This window comes from Triturus cristatus, chromosome 6, assembly GCF_964204655.1.
Source record: "Triturus cristatus chromosome 6, aTriCri1.1, whole genome shotgun sequence".
NCBI classification, from domain to species: Eukaryota; Metazoa; Chordata; class Amphibia; order Caudata; family Salamandridae; genus Triturus; species Triturus cristatus.
Window position 1 is genome coordinate 211061866 of NC_140589.1, and position 25351 is coordinate 211087216.

At 49.9% G+C, this 25351-nt stretch overlaps 1 protein-coding gene across 1 annotated transcript in view; it reads right to left on the minus strand.

The window, feature by feature from the left end:
• The window catches only part of CYP39A1 (cytochrome P450 family 39 subfamily A member 1), a 267552-nt gene extending 243505 nt beyond the window's left edge, over positions 1–24047 (minus strand). Inside the window, exon 1 of the mRNA XM_085610546.1 lies at positions 23773–24047. Within this exon, the coding sequence (XP_085466672.1) occupies positions 23773–23952 (180 nt within the window). The 5' untranslated portion in view covers positions 23953–24047. The remainder of the gene's footprint in view (positions 1–23772) is intronic.
• Between the last annotated feature and the right edge of the window lie 1304 nt (positions 24048–25351).

A 25351-nucleotide genomic window follows, 5' to 3' on the forward strand; every position in this document is an offset into this window, starting at 1 on the left:
GAGTATTTAAAGGGGCCGACCATACTTGGGGGTGACTTTAACTCCATCACTGATGTCCACTTAGATCGTTCTCACCCGCCCCTGACTCAATCCGCAATACATAGGATGGCCAGAAGTAGGCGGGACTGGCAGACTGCGTGGGGGCTGGTGGACACATGGAGGGAGCACCACCCACTGGAGAGGGACTACTCTTTTTACTCTGCCCCGCATGAGCTGCATGTGCGTCTGGATGGCATATTATGCTCTCCGGGCATACAGGCTCTGACTCGCCATAGTGAATACTTGGCGAGAACCATATCGGACCACAACCCATGTCTGATTATAGTGCACTGGAGTAGGCTGCGTCAGACGATACCCACCTGGCGCCTGAACCCGCGGATGCTGGAGGACTCGGTCTTCCATGCGGAGGTCCGGGATGGCATCACAAATTATTTTACAGAGAACTCAGGGACAGCGTCCAAGAGGGCGTGGGAATGGGACTCGTTCAAGGCGGTTATTAGAGGGATATGTATCTCCTCCACGGCCGGGGTCCGGAAAACGTTATTAGGAGATATAGAGAAGGCGGAGGCCGCGCTGCGCGACACGGAGAGAGCACAGCACTTGGGGGAGCAATCCCAGGATGAGGTGGTTGTGGCGCGTGAACAGGTGGCAGTGCAGGTAGAGCGGCTCCGCTGTTTTGACTATAAGGCATACCTTGCCAGGGCGCATGCGGAGAGGGACAAAGTCGGGTCGCTGTTGGCCTGGTTGGCGAATCCAGATGCGCGCGGCTCTCCCATACTTTCGCTGACCACTGGGGAGGGGGTGACGGTGCACTCTCAGAGGGAGATTAATGGTCAGTTCTTGGCGTATTATGCCGCCCTTTATACTAATACCCTACACGACGCCCCTGGGGAACTGGAGGACTTTCTGACGGCGGCCCACTTGCCAAAACTGGACCCCACTCTCAAGGAGGTGCTGGGGGGGGATATCTCGCTAGGCGAGATCCGTGTGGCGATCAAGCACATGGCGCACAAGAAGACCCCGGGCACAGATGGGCTCCCAGTGGAGTTGTATGCGGCCTATACGGACCAACTTGCCCCACAGTTACAGTCGGTCTACCGGGAGGCCTGGAAAGAGGGTCAGTTGCCTGCCTCAACACGTGAGGCGCTGATTATACCGCTCCTGAAGAAGGGAGGGGACCCGAGTGCCAGGACAGTGTATCGCCCACTCTCCATGCTCACCGTGGACTATAAGATCCTGAGCAAAATCCTGGCCATGCGATTGTTGGCACATATGCCCTCCTTGATACACCCTGATCAGGCTGGGTTCATCCCCTGACGGAACACGTCGACGTGTATCCGGAGACTATTGCGGGTTATGGAAGTAGATTGTCTAGATTACCCGGCCGCTCTGACGCTGTCAGTAGACATGGAGAAAGCCTTCGATAGCGTGGAGTGGCCTTACCTGTTTAGGGTCTTGCAGGAGTTCGGCTTGGGGGGTGGGTTCGTGCGCTGGACGAGGTTGCTTTACGCTAACTCGGTGGCCAGGGTGCGAACGGGGACTACGATATCGGCCTCCTACCCGGTGAGAAGGGGTACGAGGCAGGGTTGCTCGTTGTCACCTTTGCTGTTCGCCCTGGCGGTTGAGCCCCTGGCGGCCCATGCCCGACTGGGACGCGCATATGCTGGGCTGTTACTGCGGGGGGAAACCCATTATATTTCCCTCTATGCAGACGATCTACTGCTCTTCCTGGCTGACGCGGAGGGGGCCTTACAGGGTGCCAAAGCGTTACTGAGGGACTTCGGTCTCTTGTCGGGCTTGAAGGTCAACTGGGGCAAGACTTGTGTATACCCTGTTACACAGTGGGAGGAGACCCCCCCCCCGCCCTCGGGGCTATCCGCTGTGAAGCTCGCTGTCTGCCGTACCTGGGAGTGCATATCTACCGCACCCAGCAAGATCTGTTGGAGGGGAATGTTGGGAGGGCGGTTAGAGGTCTAGCGGGCAGTATTAGATTCTGGAGCACCCTACCTCTTTCGGTAGCCGGGAGGGTAGCGCTACTAAAGATGGTGGCGCTCCCGCGATTGTTGTATTTTTTCCGTACGCTCCCTATTTGGGTGCCGGTTTCGTTCTTCCGCAGGCTCACAGCCATGATCACGGGTTTTATCTGGGGATCTGGCAGGCGGCGGGTGGCGCTGGCCACGCTACGACGGCCCAGAGCAGAGGGAGGGCTTGCTGTGCCCGACTTCGAGTGGTATTATCTGGCGGCCCAGCTGCAATGGCTAACGCAGGCGGTGGCAATGGAGTTTAGAGGTCCCGAAGACCCGCAGGGCAGGGTGATCCCGCGGCATGTCCTTTCTTTTATTGTCTTCCAGCAGCGACTAGAGTTGTCGCAACTGACGCTTGAGGAGCGGACGCTCCGGTTGTGTTGGAACCGCAGCTTGCGGAGGGTCAGCACTGTTCACCCCTACGCCCCGGAGATCCCATTGGGCATGTGCACGGCCCTCCCCCACGGAGGGGACTGGTCGGGGCTGGCTCAGTGGGAAGACCTAGGGCTACAGATGGTGGGGGACCTGTACCTCAATGGAGCGCTCCAGCCATTCCAGGGACTGCAGGATTCCTTCGGGATCCCGAGGGGAGACTACCTACTCCACGCAGCCCTGGTGGCAGCCCTACAAAAGCACTGGAACACGGGACTTTCTGAACCGCAGACGGCTGCCGGCTGCCGGCTGTCAGTATGTGGTCATGGCGGCGGGCACGGTCAAGGCCGTTACATGCCTCTATCAGAGAATGGCGATGGAACACCTAGCCCCGTTGAGTGCGCTGAAGGATAAATGGGAATTGGACATCGGGAAGCCCATTCCGGACTTGACGTGGCCCAGGTTACAGAGACGGGCCTGGAAGAGCACACGTAATGCCAGGTTTCAATTGGTGCAGTACTTTATCTTGCATAGGGCTTATTTAACGCCAGCTAAATTATTTCAATACTTTGGGGGTCCCGCTCCGCGGTGCCCTCGCTGTGGGGAGGAGGGGGCCGACTTTAAGCACATGTTTTGGTCCTGTGGCGTCCTCTGCGGTTATTGGGGGGAGGTCATTGATTGCTTGACCCACGTAACGGGGCGGGAATTGGGGGGTGGACATGGGAGTTTGCCTGCTGCTGTGGTTCCCCCACACTCCACGCACGAAAGTCACGAGCAAGTTTTGCGACCTAGGGCTGGTGATGGCTAAAAGAGAAATTACCCTGCACTGGAAATCAAGAACTGGCCCCAGCTTTGAGAGGTGGAGAACCACCTTCACAAAATGGGCGGGTAGCGAGAGTACACTTAGGCTGCAGCTAGCGTTGCGGGGAAATGATGAAAAAGCATTAGCCATGGCACATGCATGGGAAGCATTAGTGGTGGACCTCCGAGGGTGGGGCGCAGAAGCAGAGGAGGGCATTGACGCACAGGAGCAGCATGCAGCAGAGTAGCGGTGGAACGGCTACTGACGGGTCACACGTGGGGGCGGGAGGGCTCCTCTTCTCCTTGCTGCTTGGCGCCTGATCATGGGGGTGGAGAGTGGCTCGCGGCCGCTCCCACGGCCAATCACGAGATGGACTTCTCACGGTACCTACGACTATGGCACACTGACATGCGGGTGGGGGGAGAGAATATTTGTGTTTGGGGAGTGTTGGGGGGCAAAGCATTGATAGTTGGAAGTGGTCTGCACTGTACTATGCACTGGAGTATATTACTAGGAGAAGACCAATGATATGCTGGTCATTGCAGATGGCTATTGTACTTGAATTATGCAATAAAAATTGTTTTTGCAAAAAAAAAACATAAAACTTAATGCTTTAAATTGTATGCGACTAGCCACTCTGAGCCAGTGCAAATCACGAATGTAACCAGAAATGTGCGAACTTCTAGGAATTTTACATAGAAGTCTAACTGCAGCATTTTGCACAAGCAGCAGCTTACGGGTTACAGTCTTATTTGCACCAAGTAACAAGATGTTTCCGTAGTCCAGCCTTGAGGTTATGAGGGCATGGATCACGTTTTTTTGAGTGGTAGGGCGTAGCATCCAAATGATTTTACGCAGCCATCTCAGGATGGCAAAACATGTTGCTGCGACCCTGACGGCCTGTTGGTGCCAAGACAGAGTGTCGTCAATGTAGACGCCCAGGTTACGCACATGACTAGAGGGTGTCGGTGGGGTACCCATCTCAGTAGGCCAATGAGAGGGACCCCAAATGTCTTTCTCCTTACCAAGTATTAGAACCTCTGTCTTGTCACCATTAAGTTTAAGATGGTGTTTAGACATCCATGCGGCGATATTAATCAGGCCATGTTGAAGGTTAGGTGTTGAATGGGAATCAGAGGAAGAGATGGAGAAGAGGATTTGTGAATCATCTGCATAGGAAAAAGGAGTGAGGCCAGCTTGATCGGCTATATCTGCAAGAGGTCTTACATAAAGATTAAAAAGCAAAGGACTAAGTATTGAGCCCTGAGGGACCCCATGAGGGTAAGAGTGAGTGTCAGAGTTGTTAGTGGCTGAGAAAATTTGGAAAGTACGGCCACTCAGAAAAGAGACGATCCAGTCAAGAGCAGAGCCTGCTAGGCCCAAAGATTTTAAGGTTTTAATAAGTGTAGAATGTAGTATGGTGTCGAACGCTGCGCTGAGGTCAAGTAAAACAAGCGCCACGGTTTCTCTACAGTCAAGATGGTGGCGGATCTTCTCTGTGACGCCTAGGAGGGTAGTTTCCGTGGAGAAGTTGGGCCTAAAGCCGGATTGGGAAGGATGAAAGATATTATTTTGTTCGACGAAATGGGTAAAATGAGAGTGAATGTGTTTCTCTAAAATCTTGGAAAAAATTGGCAAAAGTGAAATCGGGCGGTAGTTGGACAGAATGAGGGGATCAGCAGATGGCTTTTTCAATAAAGGAGTCACCATAGCATGCTTCCAAAGAGTTGGAACTACGGATTCACTGAGAGATGCATTAAGAACATTCAGGACAATATGCATATGGGAAGACTCTAACTGTTGAAGAATAGAGGGAGGTAGAGGGTCGTTGGGTGAACCGGATTTTATTTTTGTTAGAATTAGATTGAGGGATTCCATATTCAGAAGGGGCCAGGTGTCAAGACAAGGAGCCATAGTAGTAGGCGCAATCGGTGACCCGATAGTAGGCTGTTCCTGGGTATCTTGATGCAGGGAGTTCTGAAAAGTAGTAAAAAATGGTATAGTAGAAAGGCTGCTATCAGATTGGGAATTTTCAATAGCAAGGTGGATTTTCTCAATCTTTTGTTCAAAAAATTGAGCAAGATCCTCGCATTGGTCACTTCCCAAAGGGGGAGGAACAGCTAAGTTTTCAGATCCGGCGATCTTTTTGACCATGCTAAAAAGTGTCTTAGAACAGTTTGTAGCCGAGGGGATAGAGTTTGAAACAAATATAGCCTTGGTTGATTTACATAATTTGTGATAGAGTTTTTTTGCTTTAATGTATGCTGTCTTAAGTTCTGGCAGATAGTCTCTCCTCCATTTTCGTTCTAGAGACTTACATTTAGACTTTTCAATTTTTAAAATATCATTGAACCAAGGTGCCGGAGGACGATGGTTAGTGAATTTTTTCTGGGTGGGAGGGAGGCAGGAGTCAATGGCATTTGAAATCCAGTTATGAACATTATTGGAAAATGATTCAATATTGGAAACTGGTAAAGGACTATTCAAACGTAGGGCGTTGTTAAAAGCATTCATGTCAAGTTTTTTCCAATCTCTTTTGGTGGTCTTCAAAGAATGAGATAGAGATATGGATGAAGAGGGAATTTGGATAGTGAATGATAATAGAAAGTGGTCAGACCTATGAATGGGTAGCGCTGGGTCACAATGAAGACTAGGAAGGTTGGAAAAGATGGGGTCGAGGAGATGACCAGCTTTATGAGTAGGACCTGAGTTACATAGAAAGATATTCATAGCGGCAAGATCAGAAATAAAATTGCTACAGGTGACATTGGCAAGATTTTCTAAATGCAAGTTAAAATCGCCGAGCATTGAGAAGTTGTTAGCATTCATGATCAGTGGGGTGAGGTAGTCCGGAAAGGATGTGGCCCAAGAGTTAGGCGGTCCAGGAGGACGATAAATAAGAAGGCCAGAAAAAGTAAAGTGGGGGGTAAGGTTAAGCTTGAATAAGGCGGATTCACATTGAGGAATGTCTACCGTAGTAAATTTACATTGAACATTAGTTTTGTGGATAATGGCGATGCCGCCACCAGGGGAAATCAATCTATCTTTTCTAGAAATAACATAATTGGAAGGTAAGGCTGCTGCGACATCTGGATCTGAGCTATCATGGAGCCAGGTCTCCGTGAGGAATAAGGCGTCAGGCTTGACATCATAAAGGAGGTCGAAGATGTTGAGTTGATGTTTTGGAAGAGAGTGACAATTCACACTAAGGAAGGAGAAGGCTGTCATAGTATTCCTGCGCGCGGAGCAGCAAGTAAAAGAGAAATTGCATCCGGGACAGATATCTATAGTATCGTTCATCACTGAGCAGCATGTGCAGTCAGGTTTCTTAGTAGTACGAAGGGCTAGCAATTGTTCTGAGGTAAAAGTTCGTTTTTTCGGTGCGTGCAAGGGGTGAGGGCCAGGGTTTATGGCCCCTGGTCCTGGTCGGGCGCGGACGGGCGCAGACGGGCTTGCCTTTGGCGCGCCATCGGCGCGTCCGCTGCGCAAAATAGCTGCCATGCAAATAAGCCCTTAGTCAGGTGACCGAGGTCACGTGGTGCGCCCCGCCTCCCCTCGCCTCTAGCCCGGAAATGGAAGAAATGTCACCGCGATCTCCCTCCACAACAACCGGGAGCACCCGTGGTGGAATGGGGAGGATGCGTTATAAGAGGGGCGTCAGAGGTAGGTAAAAAATGGCGTTATGTATAAAGATAGAGTGCAAATTTCTATGTTAAGAGGCAGAGATTCTATCAGTGCAAACAGCAAAAATACAGTACAGAATTGATTAAAAATTTAGATTCGTTTTTTAGAAATGAGGTACCAGCAGAAAGTCTGTCAGTTGAGGCTAGATTCACAATGTGCGTCCGCTGCGCGAGGCAGCTGCCATGCAAATAAGCCCTTAGTCAGGTGACCGAGGTCATGTGATGCGCCCCGCCTCCCCTTGCCTCTAGCCCGGAAATGGAAGAAATGTCACCGCGATCTCCCTCCACAACAACCGGGAGCACCCGTGGTGGAACGGGGAGGATGCGGTATAAGAGGGGCGTCAGAGGTAGAGAGGTAGGTAAAAAATGGCGTTATGTATAAAGATAGAGTGCAAATTTCTATGTATAGAGGCAGAGATTCTATCAGTGCAAACAGCAAAAATACAGTACATAATTGATTACAAATTTAGATTCGTTTTTTAAAAATGAGGTACCAGCAGAAAGTCTGTCAGTTGAGGCTAGATTCACAATGTGATAATGCCAGACTACAGATTGCTTTAGCTGAAGTCTGTGGAATTCCCAATGCTATGGCCCGAGTGATTTCCAGAGGCTGATATTAAATCAAGAATTCCATCCATCACCTTGTTGTTTTTGCAACTGACACCCTAAGAGTGCCTGTTATGCCAAGACGTGGGTCTCGGGCTCACTGTGCCACTGGAACCAAAATATACCTGGCTGAAGAACCCTAATAAGGGTCAAACCAGTACTGGGTTGCGTGTGTCCGAGATCCAGGATAACCTGGTCTGACAGTTCGGACTGGACATTTGCCATGAGGACCAGGGTCAAGATTGGTTTGCATGTATTTCAGGCTTGGGGTTGTCCGCAAAAACACAAAAAGATCTGGGCAAGATGAGCCGCGTATCGTGGCATAGACCTGTCACTTCTGGGGTCAGTGGCTCCAATAGAAAGGTTGGTCGTGAGCAATTCACCGATAAAAGACAATGTGTAGTGTAGAGGTAAAAGGGGCAAGATTGCAATACAATTACATGATAATGTAATGATGATGTATGGTGTGTGGTTGGGGAAGGGGAGGGGGTTTCAGACTTCGTTGGGGATGATATATGGTGCCTTGCTAATGTATATTGTTTTCTGACATGCTTGATGCTCGCTGGGCTTGGGTACCTTGCAAACCGCAGGGATGTGGAATTCCTATAGCCCAACGCCCAGGACATATTGTTTGGGGTCAAGGGCAACAAGTTTTCATGTGCATTTTGTCCTTGGGACAAGCAGGCCCAACCCCCTGCAGCACAAACCCTTTGGCTGCCAGTTTGCAGTACCCCATTAAGGATCAGGGAAGGGCACTGCCTGCAGTTAAGTTAATATTTGTGTGCATATGTTAATGCCGTTCAAACTTGTATTTTTGGTTCATTAATTGAAAGCCTTTATTTTTAGAATGAGCGCTCTCAGTAAATGCAAGTTCTGACTGCACTACTGACAGTGGTTCCAGTATAAAAATGTGTACAAACGGTTTCAAAGTTTAGCAATATGAGGCTATACATATTGCTCCCAGAATGCCCTCTGATTAGATGCAAATATTTACAGAAGCTTGAAAGCAAGATTAATGATTCTTTGCTTTCAATATAAAATGTTACTAAAAACTGAAAGTAGGAAACATGTTTTTTTGCTAAACTACTGTAAAATTTCAGGTACCATTTCTTTGCAGCATCATTTAGTAAAATGTGTTGATGCATGCTACTATTTCCCCAAAATATTCATATTAGAAAATCAGTGTAACCAGTTTCAATAAGATTTATTGGGGGGAAATAAACAAGCATTGGCAAAGCCAATAGATCTGAAATGGTGGTCAGCTTTTTAGTTTTGGTAATGCGTGACTTGTGTTGGCATGGTTTTTGTAAAACCTTATTGATGTGAGAGCTGCCGGACCCTCACCATTATAACAAACATTGGCAAAAGCAAAAATAGTTTCTGGTCTAAAAAAAGATCACACTGCCACATTAGTTACTGGCACTGAACAAAACTAAATTGTGTGCTGATATGCTCCTTGTGAAAGAGCAGAATGCTGTCACTCACCGTGAAGCCAGCCGATACAGAGAGAGAGAGAGAGAGAATTTTAATAAACACAAAAGGTCATGGTTAACGCCAGACCAATTTAGGGGCCCAATTATTAAAGAAAGTCTCAAAAGTGCACCCTTGGTATATGTCCTTGCATTAAGGGCGGCAATATGGCTTTCGTGAATTCACAAGAATTTACAGCTGTAGGGCAAGAGATAGTACTCCTAGAAAATATTTGTGAACTGCATTTTAGCATGAGCAAATATGCATGTGTAGATTTGCTCATGCGAAAACCTGAGTGTTTGCAAGTTTATTTTCCCTCCAAACACTTTTTTCCCATTTCTGGAAGAAAGTTTACTTCTGCCATTGTCAGGAGTAAATTTCCAACATTTCTCAATATTGGAAAAGATTAGAGAAGAGTTGTTGAAAACCCTTAAAACATGCAAGTTAGTAGGTTTGCACAGACTCAAAAGGACATTTCAACCCTTGAACTATTGTTTACCACTACCTTCAGTTCCAGTATGTAGATCTGCGGAAACGTAGCAACATAAAGGGATTGCTAGTATTCAAATACTACTATGGTATGAGCCCTGGCATAATCACAGAGGCTATATAAGAGCTCTTATATAATGAGATTGCTTCCATAATTTGTCGCCGCACAACATGGCACCAATGGGACAAGTGGATTTTGTTACAGGACAAGTAGATTTATGAAGCAACCTGCTCATGGACAAGTAGATATTTTAATAAATTCCACACCCCTGATTTAACCAATAAAATTTGTTTAAAAAAAAGATTGATTTGCATGTGGCTGGGTCCAAACTAATGTGGCATGGTGGGTGAAAAAAAGATGGATTGGGATGCGGCCTGAGTGATTACCTGTGGCTGAGATTAATTCAAGTATTCTATCCATCACCTTCTTGTTTTTGCAATTGCAGCCATTACAAGTTAAGGATGTCAAGGTCGATGTCCTTCAGTCTGGCCATCAGCAATGATTGACTCATGATACTGAAGAACGTGGACATATTTAAGAGTACAATGTCTCCTCTCTGCTCTGATCTACAAGTCTTTAGAGATTATCCACAACTGATGTAACTACAAGCTTTGTGTTGCGACCTGATCTGAAGCCCACTTGTAGAAGATGTTTAGTGGTTTGATTTGGTAAAAGTTTGTAGCTGAGTGTCTGCCCATTTTTTTAACAGTGTGCCTAGAAAGGGTAGCTGCAATTGTGGGAGAAAATTGTTTGGGTCACCTGGTGAAAGGGAGCCTTTTTTAAGTGATCTACTCATTGCAATATTCCAGTTGATCAAGAAACACCTTGATTAAAAGGCTGATTGAAATGATTGACTATGTCAGCAGGGAGTGATGTTCTGGTTGCTTCATGATATATGCTGGACAGATATCAGCCAGAGAACCCGATGGCTTGGTGCTACCAATCAGTTCTAATGCTTCTACGGTGGAAATCTCCCTAAAGTGAGCGAGCTTGTTTTGTTTGGGTCATAATGCAGGCAGTGGCAAAATGGTAGGACTGCCCAAGATTCCTGCTTAAAGCAAAAACCAAAGGAAATGATGGACGGAGTGTTGAACAATGCAAGCACTCACCCCCAGTCAACTGATCTGGGTTTAATCCATCACCGTTCTTTAGCCCACTCTGCCACCCCAGTTCAGACATGGCCATATGCAAATCAGTCTGACCCTATGCCTCATGGGAACAGTCCAGCCCGAACTGCCAAGCCATGTCTTCCCTGGACCGGAAACAAGCTTCCTAGGACCGGTTCCTGGCATTTCAGCCATCTTCAGCCAGGCTTGCTTGAATCCAGTGGCAAAGTGATCAAAGGACTCACGTATGAGCATACCCTGCCAACTTATGGCGAACAAAGCAAAAACCAAAGGAAATGATGGACGGAGTGTTGAACATTGCAAGCACTCACCCCCAGTCAACTGATCTGGGTTTAATCCATCACCGTTCTTTAGCCCACTCTGCCACCCCAGTTCAGACATGGCCATATGCAAATCAGCCTGACCCTGTGCCTCATGGGAACAGTCCAGCCCGAACTGCCAAGCCATGTCTTCCCTGGACCGGAAACAAGCTTCCTAGGACCGGTTTCTGGCATTTCAGCCATATTCAGCCAGGCTTGCTTGAATCCAGTGGCAAAGTGAGCAAGGGACTCACGTCTGAGCATACCCTACCAACTTATGGCGAACAAAGCAAAAACCAAAGGAAATGATGGACGGAGTGTTGAACATTGCAAGCACTCACCCCCAGTCAACTGATCTGGGTTTAATCCATCACCATTCTTTAGCCCACTCTGCCACCCCAGTTCAGACATGGCCATATGCAAATCAGTCTGACCCTGTGCCTCATGGGAACAGTTCAGCCCGAACTGCCAAGCCATGTCTTCCCTGGACTGGAAACAAGCATCCTAGGACCGGTTTCGGGGTTTCACCCCTCTTCAGCCAGGATAGCTTAATTCCAGTGGCATGGAGACCACGGGACCCACGTCTGGGCATACCCGTCCCACTCGGGGTGACAAATGCAAAAACAACAGTTGATGGACATAATGCAGAACAATGTCATACATTCACCCCAGTACAGAGATCTGGGCCTAAATCCATTGTTTTTTCGCTCACCATGCCATTACAGGTTGAACCCAGCCATATGCAAATCAGTCTTGACCATGTGCCTCATGGGAACAATCCAGCCCGAACTGCCAAGCCAGGTCCTCCCTGGACTGGAAACAAGCATCCTAGAACCGGTTTCGGGGTTTCACCCCTCTTCAGCCAAGATAGCTTGATTCCAGTGGCATGGAGACCACGGGACCCACGTCTTGGCATACCTGTCCCACTCGGGGTGACAAATGCAAAAACAACAGTTGATGGACATAATGCAGAACAATGTCATACATTCACCCCAGTACAAAGATCTGGGCCTAAATCCATTGTTTTTTCGCTCACCATGCCATTACAGGTTGAACCCAGCCATATGCAAATCAGTCTTGACCATGTGCCTCATGGGAACAATCCAGCCCGAACTGCCAAGCCAGGTCCTCCCTGGACTGTAAATAAGCATCCTAGGGCCGGTTTCGGGGTTTCACCCCTCTTCAGCTAGGATAGCTTGATTCCAGTGGCATGGAGAGCACGGGACCCACGTCTGGGCATACCCATCCCACCCGGGGTGACAAATGCAAAAACAACAGTTGATGGACAGAATCCACAACAATGTCATACATTCACCCCAGTACAGAGATCTGGGCCTAAATCCATTGTTTTTTTGCTCACCATGCCATTCCAGTTTGAACCCAGCCACATGCAAATCAGTCTTGACCCTGTGCCTCATGGGAACAGTCCAGCCCAAACTGCCAACCCAGGTCCTCCCTGGACTGGAAACAAGTATCCTAGGACCGGTTTCGGGGTTTCACCCCTCTTCAGCCAGGATAGCTTGATTCCAGTGGCATGGAGACCACGGGACCCACGTCTGGGCATACCCGTCCCTCTCGGGGTGACAAATGCAAAAACAACAGTTGATGGACATAATGCAGAACAATGTCATACATTCACCCAGTACAGAGATCTGGGCCTAAATCCATTGTTTTTTCGCTCACCATGCCATTACAGGTTGAACCCAGCCATATGCAAATCAGTCTTGACCCTGTGCCTCATGGGAACAATCCAGCCCGAACTGCCAAGCCAGGTCCTCCCTGGACTGGAAACAAGCATCCTAGGACCGGTTTCGGGGTTTCACCCCTCTTCAGCTAGGATAGCTTGATTCCAGTGGCATGGAGAGCACGGGACCCACGTCTGGGCATACCCGTCCCACTCGGGGTGACAAATGCAAAAACAACAGTTGATGGACAGAATGCAGAACAATGTCATACATTCACCCCAGTACAGAGATCTGGTCCTAAATCCATTGTGTTTTTTGCTCACCATGCCATTCCAGTTTGAACCCAGCCATATGCAAATCAGTCTTGACCCTGTGCCTCAACGAACAGTCCAGCCCGAACTGCCAAGCCAGGTCCTCCCTGGGCTGGAAACAAGCATCCTAGGACCGGTTTCGGGGTTTCACCCCTCTTCAACCAGGATGGCTTGATTCCAGTGACTGGGGGTGAGTGTCTGAAAACTTTCAGCGCTCCGTCCATCATCTCCTTGTGTTTGATTTGTTTGCCCTAAGTTGGCAGGGTATGCCCAGAGGTGGGTCCCTTGCTCACTTTGCCACTGGATTCAAGCTAGCCTGGCTGATGAGGGCTGTTAGCCTGAAACCGGTCCCAGGATGCTTGTATCCGGTCCAGGGAAGACATGGCTTGGCAGTTCGTGCTGGACTGTTCCCATGCATGGGCGTCCGCAGGGGGGGGCAAAGGGGGCACTTGCCCCCCCCTGGATCGCTGGTGCAGGCCCAGTCAGGGCCGGCGCTAGGCATGGGCAGTGTGGGCAGCTGGACCTCGCGGCTGTCTAACTAGAATGGGCCCCCCACGAGTCCTTCATGCTTTTGAAATGGTGCCATTGTAGTTACAGGTGGGCAACCCCCTCCCTTTGTTTCGCAGATTTGGTGAACTGTGAAAGACACAAGGCGGGGGTGGGGGGGGTGAGGGGGGAGCCCTCTCCTGGGCCCGGCTGCCATGGGCTGAAATGGCAACATGACACCGCATCCCTTTGAGGTGCTGCAGACTGGGCAGGGCAGGGTTTGTGGCCGTGATTAGCTTTCCCTTTATCTCTTTCTTTTAGCTTAATCGCTGCATCTGCATGATAACAGCATTAGGCAGACACTTGAACTGGGGTGAGGTGTGAAGTGAGCCCTGCCCCTGCATGAATGAACCGCAGAGCATCCTGCAGGGCTCACAACAAAAAAACAGAGTGACCTCACATAACAATGGGCTCTGCTCACTTCCAAAGAAGGGAAAGGGAGAAGAGCAGAAAACGGAGAGAGAGAGGTGGTTATAGATTTTTTTTTAAATGTATTTAATACTTGTGCTCAATCATGTCAGAGGACGGTGTGTCGTACGTGATGTAACGTACTAGACGGCAGGCAAACCCGTAGTCCTGTTTCTGCTCGCACGCCGCCTGACGTCACTGGCCAATCCAGTGTCGAGGATGGCTGTGACGTCGGGGGGCGGGTAGGCAGGCAAGGAGAGCGCGAGGACGCGAGCCGGCGGTTTTCTCTCCCGCTGCTCCTCGTGGGCCGTAACTTTGGGAATACACATAATAAATGTTCAGAAGCACAAAATTCCTGTTTCGCCTCCCTCATTGGTTCCACTACAAATGGAGACGAGGGTTAAAACGAACGTTACGGCCCGCGAGTGATTTGATTGCTGCCTGAGGTCCCCATGTGCAGAATCTACACGCTGGTCTCGCCTCGCTGATTCCCAGGCTCAAGATTCCCTGCTGATGATTACTGCTGCCTGCCTTTGCCTCCTGCCCCGAGGCCCTGCTGGTGTCCTGCTGAGTGCTGCCTGCTGTCCTGTGGTGCTGTCTCGCCCCGACGACTCCGTGAGCTGCACTGGTGAGCTGCTGTGGAGGGGGCGCTTTCTCTGCTGATGATATAAACTTCCACTTTCCTGAGGCTGCGTTGATTGCTGCGGCGCCCGACTCCTGCCTCCCTGCGACCGTGGTGTCCTTCCGAGCTTGGTGGGGATTGCCCAGGATCTTCGCCGCTGTCCCACGTGTGCCTGCTCTCCTGCTATGGCGCAACCCATCAACATATGTGTGCCGCCCCTCTTTCTGGACTCCCCTGGTAAGCCATGTATGAAGTGGAAGGGGTGGCTGCGCGCATTTGAGAATTACATCGTCTCCATTGACGGCGAGGGTTATAGCGCTGCACGCAAGAAGTCGCTTCTATTCGGACTGTTGGGGAAAGCAGGCCAGGAGGTTTTTGACAGTTTGCCCGTCTATACGGACCCTCCGGGGGCCCTTGCCCCTCTAGACGTGTACCAGGAGGCGGTCAAGCGGCTCGAGCTGCAATACTCTGAGGAGGGTAATATCATGGTGGGGCGCCATAAATTCGCTTTGCGGAAGCAGGAGGAAGGTGAGACTATCGAGGAGTATATTGCCTGTCTACGTGTGTTGGCACAAGAATGTGAATTCGGGGAGATGACTGATACTTACCTCAGGGACCAGGTGGTGTTCTACTGCCATTCCAAAAAGGTGCAGGAACGGTTGCTTTCTTGCAGGAATCCGTCGCTGAAGGATGTGGTGGCCATTGCGAAGGCCGTTGAACGTTCCATGGTGTCCACGAAAGAACTTGCGAGCACGAGCCAGGCTTCTAATGTGTTCTTTGTGCAGGACAAACATAGAGGTGCATCTAGAACCCCAGAAAGGGTGGCGAGCGAGAAAGGGGGGGGCAGGAAGCCACTCGCTTGTTTTAGGTGTGGGTCAAGGGATCACCTGGCGGATAGCAGGACATGCCCGGCGCTGTCCAAAAGTTGTTCTAAGTGCAGGAAAGTGGGCCACTTCGCGGCAGTATGCAAAGCCAGGAGACCTGGTGGGGGCATGAAAGTGAGCTCGGTGAGCGACTGCGATGCTGATACTGATGCGGACATTGTATTGTCCATTGATGCTGAAGATGGGAGAGTGAAGGGGCCTATTGGCTCCGTTCTGATTGGTGCAGTTGAGCTGCCATTTACGGCCGATTCTGGTTCCCCCATTACCCTGATTTCTGACACCACGTATGAGTTGAAGTGGCAAGGTGTGGAATTGCATGAGACGGATGTGAATCCGAAGGCGTTTGGGGAGAAAGACATAGAGATGATGGGGTACTTCTGGGACTTCCTCACCTTCAGGGGGCGAACAGTGAGAACGAAGATCTATGTGGCTGAGAAAGGGAGGAGCCTGGTGGGGTGGAAGGATCTGGCCAAGCTGGGGGTGATGCTAGTACCGGGGGCGGATGATCCCATAGTCCTGAGGGATGATTGGGTCGGCTACGTGCAGCCAGATGATTTACAGGAGGGCCTAGCTGAGGTCATCGGCAAATTTGAGTCTGTGTTTGAAAACAAGGTAGGGCGCGTGAGAGGGTTCGTGCACGCTATACGACTGAAGGAGGATGCCGTGCCGATAAAACACAAGGTCAGGTCTGTGCCCCTCTCTGTCAGGGGGGAGCTAAAGGCTGTTCTAGATAGGTTGAAGTCGGAGGGAGTGATAGAGGAAGCAGGCGCATCAGAGTGGGTGTCCGCAATCGTGGTGTCCAAGAAAAAGAGGACAGGGGACATTCGGCTATGTGTGGACCTGCGATCTTTGAACAGAAACATTCTGGTGAATTGCCACCCTCTACCCAACATCCAAGAGATCCTGTCTTCTACATCTGGGTCGCGATTTTTCACCTTGATAGATCTGAAGTCCGCATACCACCAGGTATGCCTCACGGAGGAGTCCAAGGCACTTACCACCTTTGTTACCCCGTTCGGAGCCTACAGGTACGTCCGCCTTCCGTTCGGCCTCGCCTCAGCTTCCGGCGTCTTCCAAAGGTTGATGGATTTGCTCTTCGGCGACATGAAGGGGGTGGAAGCCTTCCAGGACGACATTCTAGTCCACACGGCGGGTGAAGAGGAGCACCTGGAGCTGCTGGGAGAAGTGCTGGGGGTGCTGCGCGACAAAGGGATGAAAGTCTCCAAGGACAAGTGCAAGTTCATGGAGGGCAGGATCGACTACTTGGGACACGTGCTGACCGCGGAAGGCATTGCGCCTAAAGATGATTTGGTGAGGGCCATACGTGATGCCCCGTGTCCCGGAGACAAAGACGCCCTACGATCGTTCCTGGGGCTCAGCGAATACTATTCCAAATTCATGCAGGGATATGCGACCATCGTGGAGCCCCTAAGGAAGCTACTGAGGAAGAACGAAAAATTCACATGGGCGCATGCCCAACAAGCTGCTTTTGATGCAGTCAAGCAGGCCATCGTGGCTGCTTCCGTGCTACAGCCATACAACAGGGCATTCCAGAATGTGATCACAGTCGACGCAAGCGCCAAGGGTATCGGTGCGGTGTTTTGCCAGTTCCATGGGAAGACGGAGAACACGGTCGCTTTCATTTCCCGGTCACTGAGTGACGCTGAGAAGCATTACAGCACCATTGAGAGGGAGACGCTTGCATGCGTATGGGCCGTGGAGAAACTGAGGAACTATTTGTGGGGCATGGAGTTCGAACTGGTCACGGACCACAAGCCTTTAATCTACATGATGGACGGCGAAGGCCGCGGCAACGGGAAGGCCAGCTCAAGGCTTTTGCGGCTGATGTCCAGGCTGCAGGAGTATCATTTCACCATTAGACACATCAAGGGCGGCCTCAATTGCAGGGCGGATTGCTTGTCGCGCTTGCCGGTCAGCGGCGAGGGGGACGGATCCATGGATGATACGGAGTGCGTAGTGGCGCTGGTGGACGCTACGGCCATCTGCGAAGGATCCATTTCGGAGGAGGAATGGATGGCGGCCCAAGAGAAAGACACGACTATGCGTAGGGTGATGGATCACATAATGGCTCGCTGGCCCCGATCCGGAACTTGAACGGTGCGCTCAGAAGTTTCCAGCAGGTTAGCCCCGAACTCTCCATCGAGGGCGGTTTCGTGAAAAGACATGAGCTGTTTGTGCCGCCGGAAGGGTTGAGAGATAAACTAATCCGGTTAGCTCACAAAGGTCACCCGGGCGCTACCGCCACAAGGAACTTACTCAAACAATACTACTGGTGGCCAGGGATGTGCGGCGATGTCAGCAGTTTTATCGACCGATGCGGACCATGCTTGAGGGCCGACAAGCACTGGAAGACGGCGAAAAGTGCGCTGCAGCTGGTGGACATTCCTGCTGGTCCTTGGATCAAAGTCGCTATTGATTTCGCGGGCCCGTTTACCCTGCTGCCTGACGATTGCAGACATCTCATTGTCCTTACGGATTACTTCTCCAAATGGATCCACTACAAATTCGTCAGGGAGGTTACCACTGAACGAGTGATCACGGAGCTGAAGAGGGTCTTCGCTAGTGAAGGACAGCCGAAGATTTTGATGTCCGACAACGGCACACAGCTGGTCTCCAGGCAGATGAAAGACTTCCTGTCCAGATTGGGGATCAAGCAGGAGAAAACCCCGCTCTACAGCCCTAAGAGCAATGGGCAGGTCGAGCGCATGAATAGGTTCCTGAAGGAGGGTGTGCAGCAGGCAATTGCCTCCAATTTGGATGTAAAGGCATTTCTGGCGGACAAGGTACACACATTTCACAACACGCCCAATGCTGTCACGGGGCACACTCCGTTCTACCTGATGAGAGGGAGAAGGTGTATGAGCGAGCTTACTCCCAAACTTGATAGGTGGTATGACATGAGGGAGGAACCTGAAGATGTATCCGATGAGAGGCTGAGGGTCAAAGAAAGGATTGTGGCCAAACAGGAAAGCAACAAGCGGTACGCTGATGTGGTGAATAGAGCCAAAGTCAAAGAGGTAGCGCAGGGGGATTGGGTGTTGGTGAAGAAACCAACCAGAGTGTTGAAGGGAGAGTCTGTTTTCCAGACCCCTGCACGAGTGCAAGGAGTGACTAAGGGAGCTGTCTGTCTGGAAGGTGGGGGATGGCGGAGCAAGGACGACATTGTCAGGCTCAAGGCAGGTCAAGAGGAGATTATCATGAGAGGCAGCCAGGTGCATGAGAATGAGGTCGATGATAGTATGTATGAGTGGCAGGTGCAAGAAGACATTGATGGGACCACTGAGGATGGTACGAGTGCGTGCCATGGACTAGCGGATGCTGAAAGCCATAGCGACAGCAGCCCCATGTCAGTGAGGAATGACAGTCGCAATGTGATGTGTGCAAGCCAAGGTGGTACGGGCAACCGCAGCGCGGGGGCCAATCTGCAAATCACTCCCCGCAGACCTACAAGGCATATCAGGGCACCAAAAAGGTTCGAAGATTTTGTTATGAGATGACTGTTATGTAAAGTTCTCTATTTTGTTAAGAAAGGGAGATGTCGTACGTGATGTAACGTACTAGACGGCAGGCAAACCCGTAGTCCTGTTTCTGCTCGCACGCCGCCTGACGTCACTGGCCAATCCAGTGTCGAGGATGGCTGTGACGTCGGGGGGCGGGTAGGCAGGCAAGAAGAGCGCGAGGACGCGAGCCGGCGGTTTTCTCTCCCGCTGCTCCTCGTGGGCCGTAACTTTGGGAATACACATAATAAATGTTCAGAAGCACAAAATTCCTGTTTCGCCTCCCTCATTGGTTCCACTACACGGTGATGAAGTAAAAAGTTTGCCCACCCCTGGAAACATTTCTGCGGACGCCCATGTTCCCATGAGGCACAGGGTCAAGATTGATTTGCATATAGCTGTGTCTGAACTGGGGTGGCAAAGTGAGCTAAAGAATGATGATGGATTCAACCCAGATCTGTGACTGGGGGTGAGTGTCTGAAAAGTTTCAGCGCTCCATCCATCATCTCCTTGTGTTTGCTTTGTTCACCCTAAGTTGGCAGGGTATGCCCAGACGTGGGTCCCTTGCTCACTTTGCCACTGGATTCAAGCTAGACTGGCTGATAAGGGCTGTTAGCCTGAAACCTGTCCCAGGATGCTTGTATCCGGTCCAGGGAAGACATGGCTTGGCAGTTCGGGCAGGACTGTGCCCATGAGGCACAGGGTCAAGACTGATTTGCATATAGCTGTGTCTGAACTGGGGTGGCAAAGTGAGCTAAAGCATGATGATGGATTCAACCCAGATCTGTGACCGGGGGTGAGTGTCTGAAAAGTTTCAGCGCTCTGTCCATCATCTCCTTGTTTTTGCATTCAGATATATAAGACAACAACTGACATATACCTAAAAACAGCCAGAACTACTGGCTTTGTCAATGATTGTTAGCTGTTTCAGATAAATGAGTAACAGTAATGGTTTTTGTAAATAATATTGAAAACGTTCAATTCTGAAATTGAGAATTTGATTTAAACATTACTGAGGCCTCTGGACCGGGTGGTGGTCTTCAAAATGTCTTAATCACTCCAGTTATATTCACTCTATTTTAGACATGTATGTGCTTTTTCTCTCCACATCTCCTGCATCTGCATATCCTACACCTCATCTCTTTCCTCTTCTGCACCTTCTGCTCACTCTCTTCAAAATCCACTTCCTCGATTCTCCTTCACTTCACCACCCCCCAAATACACAAGGCACCCACTCACCTGTAAGCACTGCATTTGCTTTTGCCTTGTAGATATTTTGACACCTCTGTACCTTCTTCACACACATTTGCACCGAATCACAATTGCAACTGGACTACGAGGCCATTGCTCTGTGTGCTCTGCAGAGAGGCCAAGGGTTGGATCCCTTTTTTGACACACGGACAGACACTGTGAGAACGAAACTGACACTGCCTTCAACCTCAAACCTAGAGCACCTGTGTCCCATTGTGAACACCTGGAGGCGACTAGTTTTACTTATGCACTGGAGATTAGTAAAATGAAACACTATACATGATACACTATAAAAATACAGAAACATACATAAAACATACAGAAACTCAGCATCCTAGCTTACTTAATCTTGGATTCCTTAACAGTGTTAAACATGTGAAACGTATTCAGAAACTAAATAACTGATATGGATTACCTGAACGTGCTTTTACATTCATTGTTCAGAAATCGATCCGCGTTTTTATCAATTGGATTAAGGATATGAATCCAGAGCCTGCTGGAGACCCGTTTCAAAGTCGCTTTTAATTACTAGCGGGTTTGAGACCCGACAGACTCGATCCAATCAAAGCCCTGCCTAAAAGGATTCAGATTAGAGTAGTAAAGAAATACATTGGGAAAGGGAGAGAGGCATTAGTCTCTCTTAGAACGCTGCAGATTTCATTTCTTCAATATAAACCTGTATTAACTAGCATTTCACTATGGACCGCCTTCTGCAGCTCTAAGAGTTCTCCAGCGTCTGACTCGAAATACCCGGGCAGTTATAGCGCCTAGAGGGTTGTTGTAGTGGACTTCATTCCAGATCAAAGCAGCAAGAGCGTGAATTGAATATTGAAAGATGTTATAGCGCCTAGAGGGTTGTTGTAGTGGACTTCATTCCAGCTCAAAGCAGCGAGAGCGTGAAGTGAATATTGAATGATGTTATAGCGCCTAGAGGGTTGTTGCAGTGGACTTCATTCCAGCTCAAAGCAGCGAGAGCGTGAAGTGAATATTGAATGATGTCATGCAAACAGGCTGCATAACGCGCACGGCACTTTTAGCCTGGGATGTGCAGTTGATGCACAGTGCCCCGGCCTGCCACCAGCGCATTTCCACTTGAGGTTAAAATTACCGAATGAGATGACGTTTTTGCAAACAAACGCTGACTGCCCTTGACCCCAGTACCGAGTCTGGGCGCGCTAGGTGAACGGCTGTCGGCGCTGGAAGCGTCCATGGATTTTAACCCTCGCCCGTCCAGAGGGCAGACTCCAGCACCGCGTATCTCGAGACTTTGGACTTAGTTCTCTGCCTGTCTGTGGACTCCTGAACTGGGCTAACGCGGCAGAAGCAACGTTATCGGATGCGTGCTGCTGCTGCTGGCAGCCACCTCAAATCAACCCCAAGGCCAACTCTATTTATCTTCTAGTTCGAGACGGTGCGGAATAAAAGGCCCTCTCGGGTTTAGTATGAGGAAGGTGGGCGTCACTACTTCTATTGTGCACGTGGAAGAGGAGACGAAATAAATATGTTGCCTAATTTGACTTTAATCACATTACATAGCTCATCATTTGCCTTTCCTTGCAGGTTAGTTTAGTGAACCCTGCCGCATAATTTGATGTTTGCTGCTGCTTAATGCCTGTGGTCATGGCTACATTCCTTACCTCACCAGAGTCCACCTCAAAATAGCCCATTAGAAAGTATCTGTGTCTGTACTGTACCTTCTGCACCCCAGCAGCTAAACTACCCAGCACGTGGCACATATTACGGAATCCCAAAATTAAAACTCTGCCATCAGCTGCGGTTGAGGGAGGGTAGAGTAGGGTACCTCACAAGAGGAGTCCTGGGCCAATACCTTCCGTCCTCTGCACGGTGGAGGTGAGACAAACTGCAGGGGCAACTTTATGCATTTGGCATCAAACATTTTAACATCTTAACATGGGGGAATTGGTGGAGATTATGAAATTGCATAGGCTTCTTAAGAAAGAAACTTCTATACATTCATCATGTTGCTTTTAAAATGTTATACACAATTTATCATTTTCTCTTAGATTGAAGAATTACTAGGCCATTTTAACTCCGTCCTTTCGAACTTCTACAATAAAACCAACTATGTAAAAGATATATACTATTGGAATTAGCAGAAACCAAGCCTAAGTGAACGCACTTCTTGTGCCTCATTTATTCGGTGAATGTTGTAAAGCTTAGCTTAACTTTCGGGTTCAACCAATCAATCAATCAAATATTTGTAGAGCGCACTACATACCCATGAGGGTCTCAAGGCGCTGGGGAGGGGGAGCCGCTACTGATCGAACAGCCAGGTCTTGAGTAGCCTCCTGAAGGTCAGCAGGTCTTGGGTCTGTCGTAGGCTCAGTGGGAGGGTCTTCCAGGTCTTGGCGGTGAGGTGGGAGAAGGATCTCCTGCCGGTGGTTGTTCTTCGAATGCGCGGGACGGTGGCGAGTGCGAGGTCAGCGGAGCGGAGCTGGCGGTTGGGGATGTAGAAGGAGAGTCGTCTGTTGAGACAGCTGGGCCGGTCTTGTGGCGTGCCTTGCGTGTGTGGATGAGGAGCTTGAAGGATATCCTCTTGCTGACGGGGAGCCAGTGCAGGTTTCTCAGGTGGAGGGTGATGTGGCAGTGGCGTGGTACGTTCACTCTATAAGGCCTCTGAAAGCACCTCTTTATCTTAGGAAGTTGCTCTGCCGAACAGTACCTTACATTCAAGTATTATGACTTCTTCATTAGAATGCACGTAGTGATTCAATGCAGGGCACTTTAAAGGGCATGCAAGGTATGAGGGATGGATGCCCCCCTGCACAACCTGTAGTCTGACAACAGACAAAAGCCCGACCAACCAGACCATCAATTCGGAAATGCTTACGCTATCTCGAGAAACTGGTCGCCCCCTTAAATGCACAAATGACGCAATAAACAGCACAATAAACGATGGCCAGTTACTTCTGCAAGCTGACGGGCTCGGAGTTCCGCCCTGCAGCTCTGCGTCTGACTGTTTTAAGAACTTTTGTATCGGTTGCGCTAAAAAAACTTTTTGTTAAAATCGGCACCTCGTGCTGGATGAAGCGGTAAGTGCGCACTTTTAAATTAACTGAAAAAGTCACTCCAGCAAATTGACTTTTTTCCAGTGGTCCTCGATGTATTTTCAATTTGTTTTCTGGCAGATGTGGAAGATGCGCTGTAGTTCCATAAGTACTTTGAAATGACCTGCACAATAAAGGGGTGGAGGGGTGTAAAATGTCACGGATATGTCTGCATTGTGTATCACCTGTAAAGGGTAAGTGGTGCTCGATGTTTAGCGACGTGCAGGATGCAAGGTAGATCTATTGTGCACGGATAAAAGACACGCGATCTGGCCCAATGGACATGTAGATGGCAACGGATCTGTGCAGGTGTCTTCAGAGCTGAGCGGGGGTAGAGTGTCCCGCATGCATTATGCAGTTGCTGCACGCTCTCCGCCTGTACAGCGGAGGCAGCGGGGTCAGGATATGTTTACCCATCTTGCTCTATTGTGTACAAGAAGCGGCTCTTTTATCAGCACGGCGCAGAGGCGCTAGACGTGTAGTATTTCCCCACGCAAGGTGCACACTTTTTTTTATCAGCCCTCACCAGTGCTGGAGAATGCATGTTAGTTTCTCGCGCACTTTGCGCGGCGTGTGAGTGACATGTATGTGGATCCTTTGCGTTACCTTGACTCTTGCCTGCTCGATAAATTTCAAGGGAGCTTTGCCCAGCTCGAAGGCAGCTCCGAACCAGGGGATCCAGCCTCGGACGCAGGGCGGGGCGGCGGGCGCTCTCCACCGCAGCAGGAGCACCTTGAAAAGCAGAGCCAGTGCCAGGGAGAGCAGCACGGCGGCGGCGGGGTCCATGGTGCTCTTCCGCCGCCCTCCGAGGCCGCCTCTGGTCACAGATCTCCGGCTCACATTGAAGGCGCACAGCACCAAGCCAGGTGCCGCGGCTGGCCAATCACAAGCGTGAGATACCCTCATCGACCAATAAGAATGCGACGGGGGAGAGGCCGAGCGGCCTTCCAGTGCCAGTGGGTGAACCCTGCCTCGCTGCCAGCTTGATGGGCATGCCAGGGTTGTGTCCGTGCTCCAGGTTTAGGAAGTTCAAGGCAAGGCCGTATTGTGTCCTTGCTCCATGGGGGCGGGGGGATGACCGTGTCTGTGTACGCCTGCCAGTGCCAGAACTAAAAATACTTCTGATCCATGTTCACATTTCCAATATTTTAAGGACGAAAATGCTTTTCAAGTGTTTTCAATGTAATGATTGGAGCCATGCAAGTAGGGCAGTGCCAGGAAGGGAATGGCTGGGAAGTAAAAATCCCTGAATAGTTTTCAATACCAGCTCTAACTTGTGTCAAGCTAGTTAGTACAGCAATTCTGCTCAAGTCCCTCCAATAATAAATAATGATGATGCATTTGTTGTACTGGCCAGTGCTTTAATGGGCAGGCACTGGCTGGAATAGAGCACCTGCACTTTTTACATTTGAGAGGGAGAGTGCCACCACTTCTTAGGGGGTGCAGTACTTTTAATGGGAGTACCTGAATTTCTCAGTAGGAAACAGGTACTCCGGGATAGAGAACTCCTGGGCAATTTGTGGAGGCACAATTACTGCACACGTGCTGCATTCACGTTTTGCATATCATCGAAACACACAACGCACACCCATAGCGTCTGCATCACTTATAACCCCCGCACTGTGCCCACTCCGGCGCACCATGCATGCACTCTTCTGTCCCTGTATTTCTCATAAAGAAAGCAGCCCACATATGTTGTGGTTATAGTGGTCGTTGTTGGCCGCATTTGTATTGCGAGTACCTGCATATACTTTGGTCATAATTTCTATGACCCTGGTCATAAATAATCATTCTTTGCGAACTGTCATATTTTGGTTGTCATAAATCATATGTTTTACTCAACACAGTACTTGTGTCATAAATCATTTGTACATCATAACTATGTGAATCGCACTGACAGTTCCTTGGTCAGTTCTTTTGCAGGCTTATCTCCTTTCTTGTCACTTCTGGGTCTTAAAATTGTTCTGTTGGTTTCCTCGTTCCTTGCGTGTGGGGGTAGCTTCTCCCCGGAGTTAGGCCCCAACTCGCTACCTTGTTAGTCTCATTTGTGCCCTGACATCCAGCGGGGTCTGGACTGCGAGTGCCGTCTCCGTTTGCTACCCCCTTTTTATCAGGCCTACTCACCCTGCTGTGAGGCATCCCAAAGTGAGTGGCCCTACTCCTACACACCGCCCTGTCGGTGTGT